This window comes from Phyllostomus discolor, chromosome 3 (genome assembly GCF_004126475.2).
Source record: "Phyllostomus discolor isolate MPI-MPIP mPhyDis1 chromosome 3, mPhyDis1.pri.v3, whole genome shotgun sequence".
Taxonomy (NCBI): domain Eukaryota; kingdom Metazoa; phylum Chordata; class Mammalia; order Chiroptera; family Phyllostomidae; genus Phyllostomus; species Phyllostomus discolor.
In genome coordinates this window covers 34880323-34893051 of record NC_040905.2, presented here as the reverse complement: position 1 = coordinate 34893051, position 12729 = coordinate 34880323, and the positions used below count along the sequence as shown (strand labels likewise).

The window sequence follows — 12729 nt, the reverse complement described above, 5'->3', positions numbered from 1 at the left end:
TTTCTGGGGAAAAGAAAAAGAGAAAGAGAGGCAGGAACAGAAGGAGGAAGATGACTTTCTGACCATTCTCAACGGCACACAAAGGCCTGAAAAGGAGAAATACGAGGTCCTTACTAGGGATTTTGAATATATGGGAACCTACAGAACTCAAGCATTGTGTTTATGTTTTTGGACTCACCTGACATGGTATAGGACAAAGTTTTCAAAAACATGCATTAAGAGATGATAGTTTTATGAAAAAATAGTGTTTTATGTTGAATAAGTTTATGTAATTAATACTTGTAAAATGACATGAAATAGATCTCTTTGCTGTAGAAGTCCTAGATTTTGGTAGGTTCATGTTCGTTACACATTGCTGCAAAGAGGCTACATATTTAACATTTTCGAAACTTGTTTAACCACAGAATTCTTTTGGTAAGGAGAATCTTGTAGGAATAATGTTTATTTGAACATTCTTTGGGAAATGTTGGAATGATACTCCCAGCAAATTCACAGTAAGTAGTGCTCTTTCATTCATCAACATATCCTGTACATACTTTTCATACATACTGACTTTGGGTGATTGATTTTTCACTCACATTCAGCCCAGAACTTGTTGATATTCGAGGGTTGATGGCGATGACAGGAAAATCATAACTGGTTTAGGACTGAGAACCTGGGAGAGAGGAAGGAACCTCTCATGTAGTAAATGCCTTATTGCAGATTAACTTATTTAAACATCCCTGTACAGTGTTCCCCAACTAGCCATGGCACATGTTTGCCCTCTTTCTCAGATGTCACCTCCCATTCTTCACCTAGTTAACTGTTTAAATCATCCTTGGAGACTTGAGCCTAACATTCCTTCTTTCAGAGAGCTTTCCCAGATTTCTCCCAGGCTGTGGTAGGTAACACTCCTTGTCCCCTTTCTCCACCTTGTGCTTACTATCCTTACTGCCTAGTTTTAGTGGACAAGTTATATAATACCATTTCAAACTTGTGTTCCTCATGTTGGACTATGAGCTTCTTGAAACCCAAAGTTATTTGCTTCCCTTTTGCATACTCAGCACCTAGCACATAGCAGGCATTCTATAAAAGCAGATCATCATAAACAGTAGAATCATAAACAGTAGAAACTCTGAGAGCAGGCAAGAGCTTTCAACTACTTGTTCATTGCTAAATCTCCATCATCTAGCTCAATGCCTGGAAAAGAATCTATTAGGTGAGCAATGCAAGGTTATTTAACTCACCATCTATCACTTAAACTAAAATAATCTGCAAGGTGCTTTTTATTATCCCCAGTCCACAGGTGAGGAACTGAAGGCTAAAGAAGGATTAGGTGATTTGGCAGGAATCATGGCTTCTGTGTAGTGGAACAGACTTCTGCTTTTCCAGTTTCAGTCAATGGATAATACTGCTTAAAGTAGAACCCAGCTCATATGTAGTCTTCAGTTTTGATGGTCTCATCAAACTTGGCTCAAACCCCAATTCCTTGGGCAGAGCCCTTCCTATTCTTACAATGAGTTCCACAAGCTTCAAGTTTCTCCTCTTTCTTTGCCACATCTCCTCAGCGTCAGTTTAGGTTGACATTTCAATTTGGGCCAGTCTGGCCTCCGAGCTCAGTCCCCTTACTGGCTTAAAACAAAACAAAATAAGGTAAATCTCTTTATCAGAGCATTGTATGCCTGTAGCAACTTTATTAAAAATTGGGGGGAATTAATTCAACTTTTTATTTATTTATATTTAGAAACAAAACTGATTATTGTATTCCATGGTATTATTTTGCATATGGATGTCGCTTTTGCCTTCTAAAGTTACACTTTTAATGCATATGCATAAATAAAAGAATTAAAAACACTTATATAGATATGGAATTAGTACTACCTATGCATAATGAGCATCCTTATTTTCCCTTCAAAATTTTGGGTAAAAAAAGTGCTCATTATACACAGCAAAATGCAGTATAGGGTGGAATTACTCTGCAGACCAAGGTGACTCCTTACACACACATGCACACACACTCCTGAAGCACCTGGCACGTCCTTCCCTCTCCTGTGTGGAAGAGATCACAGACCAGTTCCACCCGAACAAGGGCTCCTTAAAGCCTCACCTGTTCCCATAGCCTTATCAAACACTTTCTTATAGGCAGGCTCTCCCCAAAGGAAATTCTGGTGACAACAGTTATGGTGAATACAGTAAGATGACCATTTCAGTGATTGGAAAACTATAGTTTATAAGAACAAGAAGTTTGTCCCCTCACAAGAGTCACACTGGGAAGTCCTTTTCAATTCATGCCTGCCATATCTTGTGAACATATGCCGATGCAGAATTTTAATTCTGAGGTTTTCTTAGATAAGAATTGTCATCATAAAAGCAAATGTTCTGTAAATTTTTCATTGTATTCTACCAATAACATGGCCAAAGGTAATTTTCTCCTTGACTTTAGCCTTGCCTACTTCAATCCCATTTACTACAGAGCCCTAGAATTTTTTCATCTAAATAAGATCAGATCCCGTATCACACAGTGCTTCGAATCACTCAGTGGTTCCTACTCTTACTCAGTTCTTACACTTACTGGTTCTTACTCAGTGGTTCAGTCCAAAGTCCCTACCTGCAGATGCCTGAGAGACTTCCATGGCCAGTGTCTGTGGATTTCTCCAGCCTCTTTCCCCCTGAGTAAGGTCCTGCTCATGACAGTTCCTTTCTCCACATACGTATGTTCGCACATTTTATAGAATATAGGCCCATACATTTGCTTATATTGTTTTCTCTTAAAAATCCTTCTCACCATCTTATCTCCTGTTTCATTCTTTAGGACTCAGCCTTCTCCCATTCTACCTCTGTCCCAATCTGACGTAAACAGCTCTCTTTTATTCTCCCACAGCCCCTGTGTTCCCTTCTTTCAGAATATACAGCACACTGAAGTTCGCTCTGCCACCAGACTCGAACGTTTCCTTGAGTAAGGGCCATGCTCTTTTACCCCTCCTGTTTTTACAGACTCTGTTGAGTACATGACACATAGTTGGTGTAAAATAAAGTACCGATGCTACTAGAAGTTAACTTACTGGTAGTACTAGAAGTCACTGAAACCCAATGTTGTATTTATTTCATTTTAAAGTTCTACTAGAGCCTTAGGCAGAGCACTAGGGAAAAAAACCATAGATAGTAAGAAGATTAAAGGGGAAAAAAACCACAAAATTATGCACATCTTCCCTTTGGAGGATTTTTGAAGTCCTAAGTGAAATTTAATGTTTCATAAGTTTTTTAAATATTTCAAAACAAGAACCTTGATGCCAGGAGTACACTGGGACATGAGAGGAGCTTGCCACTGGCAGTCTCTGCTTGAACCTGTTGCATAGACACACTGAAAGCAAATCCAGCTCCTTCATGTATTTCCCATCAGATAAAATGCATAGAAGGAAAAAATGTCAGCAAAAGTTAGAACTAACCTGCACAAACCTTTTACTGTAGTGAACTCAGGGAGTGACTAGCTTGAAGCAACACACAGTGAAAGAGCCACCATTTTTCTCCAGTTCTGCCTACTTCAGCCACCATCGACCCCATGCTTAGGAACAACAAAGAAAATTTGGTAGGAATTAGGAGAGAAGAAGCTGGAATTGGTTAGGAAGATATATAAGTGTCTGCTCTTAGGAGTTGTTTAGTGGGTATTTTTTTTAATTATAAGAAAAATCTAAATCAGCTGTTATAGTTAATATTTATTTTTTAATTAAGTGTAAGCATTGGTGTTCATATGAAGTGATTTTTTGGACCTATTCTCTTCATTTATATACCAATAGAGCTATCTAGAAATTATGACAAACTTACACAAAACTTGAGTCATTCAATGTTAGCAAAGAAACCGATGTTCACACAGTGACACATCACGTAGTGTGGATCCTTTTACTTCAATGGTCAACATTGCTTAAGTTGTGGGTAAGAGTAATTGCTAAACATTTCTCAAGAGAACAACCTCAACCCCTAGCTAACTGCTGCAGCTCTGAGGCGATTACTTTTTTTTCTTTGCAAAGAGAAGCTGCTGCTTCAGCATCTCCTCCTGGAGCCCCTGGCACTATTTCAGGCCATGTGTCAGGGGAACCCTTGATCACATCACAATGACGGAAGCCAAGTGCTGGCCTGCGAGAATCGAGAACTGTTTGTTCACAGCAGATCCTGAGTAAAACCACGGGTGTTACCGAGTTCAAGGGTGCCTTGAAGAAAACCAATGCTCCTGTAGGAGGGGACTGCCAAAGGCTCAAGACATTTCTTAGTTGCTGTTCGATAGCTCTCTCCTAACTTTTATGGAATTTCACCAACAGTGTTGATGGGGAGTAGTTCCTGGATTTGGCAAGCTTTGGGACAGTTAAATAGAAGCATTTTCAGACATTTTCAAGTACTGCCACAGTGAATACTACTCTCTGGGGAGAAAAGTATTTTATTAATGAATACAGTTTATGTTTTGGTAAAATGCAAAATTAAACAAGCTCACTGTCAGTATCCTGCTGTTGATAATATGTAGGTGTGTTGTTTGGTGTGGTGACTCAGTTTCCTATAAGATAGCTGGAATTCCACATGGAGGCTTTTTAGTAGGGTTGAAATGTTCTTAGAACATTTGGGGTTAGAGTTCCTAAAAATTGAGCTTTAATAATGATCCTGAGAAACTGTGGTTAGCCATATTGCCTGTAAACCAGGAATTTGGAAAAAGTAGTATTAGCTGTAAGCTAATATCAACAATAATTCTTGAGAACAGTGTTACAGAACAAACTATTTTTTACTCTGTTATGAGTAATTTTTTATTGATAAGTAGATGTGCTCTATTCCCTTTTTTATCCTCCAGATTTATACTGTACATGGAGAAATGTTAGAACTTAAAATCTACATACCTATTGTGATTGCGCTTATGTGTTGATTGTTAAAATAGCTTATCTGTTTGGACATAAAGTAGATCTTCTGAAATAAATTGTTCCTCTTATCCCTGTACTGCCTTTTTAAGAGTGAGTCCTGTCTTTAAGTGCATAATGTTTTGAAGCACTGGAACTTCCCTGAATTACATTTCTATTACAGCTGAAAAATAAACACTGAAGTATAATATGTGGTGCCACATCCTGCTAGACCCAAGGCCGGTATTTCTGAAAAGCTTTGAGAAGTCAGTGAAGATAGGAGGGGATTATTTATCCCAGACTTTGGAAGAATTAGAGTGCAGGGAAGAGGACCATGGAAAGCTAAGCCTTAGCCATATGGAGAGGGGATTCCAGGTGTCTGATGTAACCAGTTCAGGAGAGATGACAGTGAAAAAATCCTGGACACAATGGTTTTCATCTTTAACCCACTGGATGTGCTAATGATGGACAAATGACCCAAAATAAGTCAACTTCTTCTTAAAATTGCCTACATCCCTGTTTTATACAGTGGAGAGATGAAAAAAGCAAAAACAAAACCATACAATGCATGTACTACCATCCCAAATAGGTGCTGCCATGCTTGCAGATGGAAGATGTGAGGTACAATGAAAATGTGTTATGGTCAGAGGCTTAATTCTTGTTTATGAGCTTAAGAGTATGGGATTACAAGGGACTTTCTACATTACATACATCTTGGTGTAATGTTTCAGTTTTTATAACAAGCATGTTATATTTTTACATACTTTTAATCAGGGCAAAGCTCTAAAGATAAAATACACTGACTATTTAAAATTACCTTCAAGGTTGTTCTTTTTGTTAGAGATAAAAGCTCCAGTCTTACACTTCATAACTCACCTGGCAATGTTTAGTGAGTTATTTGTTCTCCTCAAGTGTATATTGACAGAGATTGTTGGAGAGTGGTGGGGGTGGGGGTGGGGGTGCGGGTGCGGGGCCCGGGGAACCAGTATAATAAAAAAGGCAAATTTTAACCTAGAGTTTTCTAAACAAATAGCAACAGGTCAAGAATTCTTCATAACAATGAGCCATGTGGTACATGAAACATATACTTGGAAAGTTATTCTAACTTTTGCAAATGTTGTATAAAAACCTATCTGGAAAACCCCAGGAGCCTGAGATTCAGTCTGTGAAATTCTTTGATGTGCCACTAATCACTTATAGAGCCTAAATTTCAAGGGCAGAATTTCTGCTCCTTTAATACGTATAGATTCCAAGACAAAGAAAAACCATCTCATCAACTTCATGGAAGCTTTCAATGTATTCTTTCTAATTGAAAATAACAAAGCGTTGTAAGGAGGACTCTTGGGAGTTTGGATTTCCCCCCGCTGAGACGTTTGCTCATCCGCATGCTAATGTAGGGAAGTTCTCTGCAATTGATCTGCTTATGGAGAGTGCCCATGGCCCCCAGGGTCAGCTTTTGTAAATAGAACCGGCTTTCGTATGAAGCCTTTAGATATGGTCTTTTCATTTTCTCATGTTTGTAGTTTATTCTGAGCATGGAGAATAGAAAAACCCTTCCAGACTTTTTCCCTTGACATCACAAGACCATCCTGGTCTCTGATTTGCAGTTCCACAGAAGACTGGAGCACGTAGGCAGGACGTGTGTTAATTGTCCAAACCATGTGATGCATTCACATTGCTGTTGCTTTAAGAACTCTTAGACCATTCTGAATGTGCATTACAACATATGGTCAAATATGAGACTTCTTCTATGGAGTTCCGATTCCACAACATTGCACGTTTTTGTTTGCTTGTTTGTGTCCACCCCAAAATTTAGCCTGGTATTTAGCAAGGACTGGGTACTGGAAGAGTCTAGTCTTAATAGAAATGCTTTTATTCCCACAACGACCCTGTTCCCCTTGAGAACACTCTAAAACCCTAAAACCCCAACCCTCAGAAACGGTTGCGCGGGTCCTAAATAACCTTGTTTGTGCAGTCCACCGGGCCCTCACGTGAAAACTTCCCAGAGAGCAGCGGGTGGTGGAGACCATGAGCCTCCCAGCAAGCAGTAGGCGCGGCGGCTCTGCGGGGCGCTCGGGGTCCCCCGGGCAGGTGCGCGGCCGCGCGCGCGCGTGCGCGCCAGGTGCCGCCGGAGCCCCGCGGCAAGCGCAACCGGAGCGCGGGCGGGCGGCGGACGCTCCACGCCGGGTTTTCCGCCGCTCCCCTCGCCCAGACCCACAACAGCCCCACAGTCACACTCGCTCGCTCACGCCTGCCGCCTCTCCGGCTTGGCTTCAAAGCGAGCGGTGCCTGGCTGCGCTGAGTGATGCCACGGCTGGGCGGCGGGGCGGCCGGGGCAGAGGCTGCGGGGAAGGACGCGGCGGGGGGCCGGGGCAGGCTTTGGCAACTCGGAATCTTTCTGTAAGGGAGTTGTGGAGGGGCCGGGCAGGCCTAGGGCCGAGAGGGGCGTGAGGGGGAGTGTTCCCGGAAAGCCACGGCGATGGAGCGGCGCTGCACCCGCCGCCCGCGGAGTTGAGAAAGAAAACAGGAAACGTGGTGGCCGCGCACCCGGCCGCGGCTGATTCATTCGCTTTGAGTGAAGGCTCAGCAGGCGGGGCGGGCGCGGAGTCGCTGCTCGGCTCCGGGCTGGCCACCTGGGAGACCAGGCGGTGGACCAGACGCTCCCTCCACTGGGCGGGCTCCGGGGCGCACGCGCCTCCCCCTTCGTCATCCTCAAGGACTAGGACTCTGGCCCGCCACACCGTCTCAAAGTCGCATCGTGGTTTTTTTTGTCCGTGTCTCCGTGTAAAAGTTGGCTTGCTGCATTTCGCGCGCCCTCCCTGGACGCTGAACTAAAACGCCAAGCTGGAGAGACCGTGTTTTCCCGAGGCCAGCTGCCCGGCTAGCAGAGCCTCGGTCCCCCTCGCGGTGCCCGGCTTGGCAATATGAAGGAGCAGCCCTCATGTGCTGGCACCGGGCATCTGAGCATGGCGGGGTACGGCAGGATGGCCCCCTTTGAACTCGCTGGCAGCCCCGTGAAGCGCTTGAGAACTGAGTCCCCCTTTCCCTATCTCTTCGCAGAGGAGGCCTACCAGAAACTGGCCAGCGAGACCCTGGAGGAGCTGGACTGGTGTCTGGACCAGCTAGAGACCCTGCAGACCAGGCACTCCGTCAGTGAGATGGCCTCCAACAAGGTAAGCCCCTGCTCTGCTCTCACCGAGGCCCCTAGGCTGTTGACTGCCACTCCGGTGAAGCCACCAGTGCCTGTGGCCCCGTGAAATGTGTACGGAGATTTGTCTCACTTACTGCACGTTGGCGGTTCTGCTCCCTCCGAGGGAAGTCCCTGATTCTGTGCCTTCCCTCTCTCTCCCATTCACTCCAGACAAATTAAACATTTTGCAAAAGCAGCTTTGACACCGTTCGATGACAGTACCTCCAGGACACAGTGGTTTTGGGGAGGTGGCAAAGTGACATTTTGCCCTTGCAGCAGAAATCCAGTCCGGTCCATTGGCATTGCGTGTTTAAGGGTATTCCTGGGATTCCCCGCTGGAAATAAGAGTTGCTGGAGGTCAAGGCAATCTTCTTGAGTGTCACCACCTACCCCCACTCAAACTGAACTTGGAACCTTAGCCCTCATCTGTCTCAGTGTCAGGGTACCCTGTAAAAACTGAGCCTTTGTGTGTTCACTTGGCCATACATGTACAGAGGAAACGTCAGCAAAGTTAGAAAATTCGTTATGATCTCTACCTTTGTTTCTTTGAGTCTTCGACACTTCACGGGGCATTTGTGCCATATATGCCCAAGTGCTGAGAGGTAAACTTCAGCCTGACATGGCTGTTAAAGCAAGGAGAGTGTTGTCTGCTTTGCTGTATTTCTTGGAATTCCTGTTTGTCTTTAGTTGTGTAAGGGAATAATTGGTTATGTATGTTTCTTATGAGTCTTGACTGAGGGGCTAGGAAAGAAGACATGCCCATGTTGGATGCAAATGGCTGAGGGGTTCAACCTGCAAGGACTGGGTAACTCTGTGTGACAATGAGTAACCGTTGTCTCTTAAAGATATTTGATTTTTGGCTGCCTATTTACAAGGTCAGTAGGGTTATGCCATTTTACTGTTTACGTGCACATATGTTTCAAAGAGTGATTGATGCTTTTTTTTAGCTTACAGTAGTTTTTATCCCACCTGTTTTTTATGCAGTTTTTTAAAATACCAGAGCACATCAGCCACTTGTCTTATCTGTTGACAGCATTATTTTTAAGTGAAATGTTACCTTCAGTAAATTAAAAGGGACTTTTCAGTCATTGTCTGCAGGCACTAACCTACCCATAAGCACTCTGACCTACTTATATGAACACTAGTGATCGAATCCGAATTTTATTTTGTCACTTGGGCCACATTTCTAAATCTGGTATGGCTCCTCATCAAAATGATTGGTTATTGCTCTCCTACTCCCCGGTGTGGTATTAAGTGCCATTGTTCTCATCTAACAAATTCTTAGTTCACTTATTATATTTCTAAAATATAAATCACCCTTTCAAAATTTGATTCATAATAACAGTAGACGTAAGCTAAATATCTCATCTCCATTGTCCTACCTGCTGAATGGGGACATTCTGCTGTGGGCCTGAGTTAATTCTCTTCTCTGGTTACTTCTGTGTGGAAAAAGAAAGGGCAGAACCCGAAGGCACCTGAAGCGATGTGCAGGCATTCGCTTGTGTTTTCCAGAGGGTTTGACTGGACTGTTTCAGCAGCATGAACCTGAACAGCTACAGTTACTTTCCCCCAAAATCTGTACTCCTAATGATGAGAACTATCTTTTAATTTAAAAATAAACTTGAAATCTAATAATAATACAATCTGTGAAAACTGTCAAGTAATTAATTTATCTACATTTTAAGATAAAAATAAAACTTTAGGTCACAGTAATTGCTCAAAATGGTTCCTTTCTTTTAAAGGCACCACATTAAGACAGGGCTGTTTTTTTTTTAACCTTTACTCTGAAGGACCCTAAATTGGACTTCATGTTAATTTACAGGTTTAGTGTATATGGGAGTTGAGTGTATGTGGTTGAAGTGCAATCTAGGTTAAGTGAGAAAAGACTTTTCTAAAATGCAGTCCTTCTAGCAGTGTTAATGCCTTACAGTCGAATGATTACTGGCAGGGCTCTTATTTTTAACATTAAAAAATTTCAACTCAGATGAAGCTGTTGCTTAAACTTTCAATGGTTAAGCCATTCATTTTTTTTTAACCCATGCATTTCTAAATGAGTGCCAAGCTGGTGTGACCTTTTATAGACGAAAACAGATGAGCATAAAAGGAAAGAAAAAGCTCTTGGTAAAGGTTGTAAAGTGACCCTTCTTCTGGATCACACGAGCGTGAATAAGTCACCTCTACGTGAGCTGTAAACTGAGTTGGAGCAGCTGATGCGAAGGTCCCCGTGAGTGGAGCTAAGTCTGAATTGGAATTGCAGCAGCTTGTGTCACACGGCCACTAGGTTGTCTGAGATCGCTTGAGTATGAATGAGTAAGTCTGAAACATAGCTTCGGGTTAGCTTTTTATTGTTATTACCGTCCATTCTTTTAACATGGACTCGTTTGAACCAACTGATGTTTTTGGGTTACTTCTCTTTGCCTTTGAAAAGTCATGACCCCAATAAATTCAATAAAAAGGGAAAGAAGAAAATGAAAAGTCATGACATCTTTCTCTGGTTTCTTCTCTCTTGAGGCTTTGTAAAAATTCACTCCGGTAGATTAAAATAACAATTAAAATACTAGTAAGGATCAGGATTTGCAAGTGATTATGCAGAGAACTCTACAAAGAATCTCTGTCTCTGTAGTGATTATTATGAGGATGGATTTGGGTATGGAGAAGGAAATTGATTCTTCAAACTCAGTTAGCAAATTGGGTTAACAGATTTTTCAAAATGTTTTCAGAAATCTTGATGAAAAGAAACTAAATTATTAGCAGTTTTTAAATGATGCTTTAGAAGCAACTAGCTATGTTTGTTTCCTGATTGGTGCTGTAATGTACATAGCGCTCATCGGTGGTGCTGAGGTAGGAAAATCACTGATTGAATTCTCATCCAAGGCCTAGTTGGCGGTAATACATACGGGATGCTTGTACCAAGTAGGATAAGACGCTCCAGATGGCATTTAGTTTGAGTGGTTAAATGTGTAGCATTTGCCCTCAAAAACACATTAATCTGCCTACGATTTGTACAGATTTCCTTTGGAACCTCATCGATATGGTTGAGGGAGATTATGGTGAGGTCTCAAAGCTTTGGAGATGGACAGACCTAGAATTTGAATCATGACTTTTTTCCTTGCTTAGCTGAGCGACATTAGAGCAATGACAACTTTTTTACTTTCAATTTCCTTAGCATAAGACGGGCACAATATCTGTTTTGAACGGTCAATGCAGGAGTTTGAAGGAATAAAATCGCTTGCTGATAAATAGTGCCTGACAGTAGTAGGCACTGTGCCTGTATTATTATTTGAGGTGTAAGTCAGACTTCACTGCTTGCTTACTTGGCTAAAGTATGGGGTATTTTTAATCATTCAGTTGTAATTTATGCTTGACATTTTAATTTTCACGGATTTTCATCATGTAATTAAGTAACTGTCTTTAATGTATATTTCTATATTATAAAAATGCTTAAATTATATTTTCACTATTTTGGTATAATATAAACATAAGCATTTTGAAGTTCTAATTAGAAATTAAGTATTTTCTTAAATTCCATTTACAGAATTCCAGACAGAAGAGCCAATGCTCTTTTTTTCCTCTAAAATTGAAAACACAGTTCCTATTAATTTTTGGAATGTGTAAAACATAATTTGGGATTGGAGGACACATTTCCATCCTTCCGTACAGATTTGCAAAGCTAAAATACCCTTTTGGGTGTTTATAAAGCAGAGTAGTTTCCCCGTGTTATGGAAAGTCAGCTGAGGATTTAAGAGGGGCAGGCGAGGAATCTAAAGCCTCAGGTTTTTCAAGGATGATGCTACAGAGCCCCATAACTTTATCTATTTGTGTAAGTGCAGTAATGTTTGAAGGAGGAACCAAGATCATTTTTATTTCCCCTCAAAATTTACACTCTAAAAAAAATTTTCTTCCTCCTAATTATGGGGCAGTTCCTTGTCTTATCATTGCTGGAAACTACTGTGCTTCAAGCTAAAAATCTGTCTTGAAGTGAGGGTTCAAGCATCCTTCTAAGACAAAGTTTTTCTTCAGTTCATTCCAGACGTATTGTACGTAGGCCACCTTTGCAAATGTGGTCATGACTTCTTTATGGAATTTATTTTGTCTGTTTGTTTTTTAGGGAATATCTCTATCATGTTTCTGTTGCCTGTAAATTAAAATTTAATTTTGCTAGTGTTTTCATTGTCGGCTCCCCCTGCTGCTTTTTAATAGCCAGTGCATACATAATGTACATACACTAGAGCTCTCTGTGACTGCTGATACATTTCCTTCTGGAAAAGAGAGGTGGTAGAATGAATATAGGCTGTTCACAGAAGCAGCTAAATCTTAAGATAGTTCACCATTACATGAGTATAACAGAACAGAAACAAATGTTTAACTTTTGCTAAGAAGAAAGCTGAAGAACAAATAGCAAATGACAGTTGTTTTCTACATTAAAATGCTGAAATTTATTGACATCGTCATAAGAGAATTGTTAAAAATTAATAAAGATGCCTAAGGAAAAACTTTACATTTTAAAAGAGGGTGTTTCCTTTAACTATAGAACTCAACTTACTGATGTTTTGGATTTGCTATCTGCATTTTCATTTACTTAATAAAAGTACATTTTGCAAAGATTTATGTAGTTTACATGTGTGCCATAGTTATTATGAAAGATTGGGAATGCTTGTTTTTATGATTAATGTAGGAAAAAATACT

At 41.3% G+C, this 12729-nt stretch overlaps 1 protein-coding gene across 1 annotated transcript in view; it reads left to right on the top strand.

Annotated features, from left to right (window-relative positions):
* PDE4D (phosphodiesterase 4D) overlaps positions 1 to 12729 on the top strand; it is a 798342-nt gene that overhangs the window by 740522 nt on the left and 45091 nt on the right. The window contains 1 exon segment of the mRNA XM_028516375.2: positions 7914 to 8026. Within this exon segment, the coding sequence (XP_028372176.1) occupies positions 7914 to 8026 (113 nt within the window).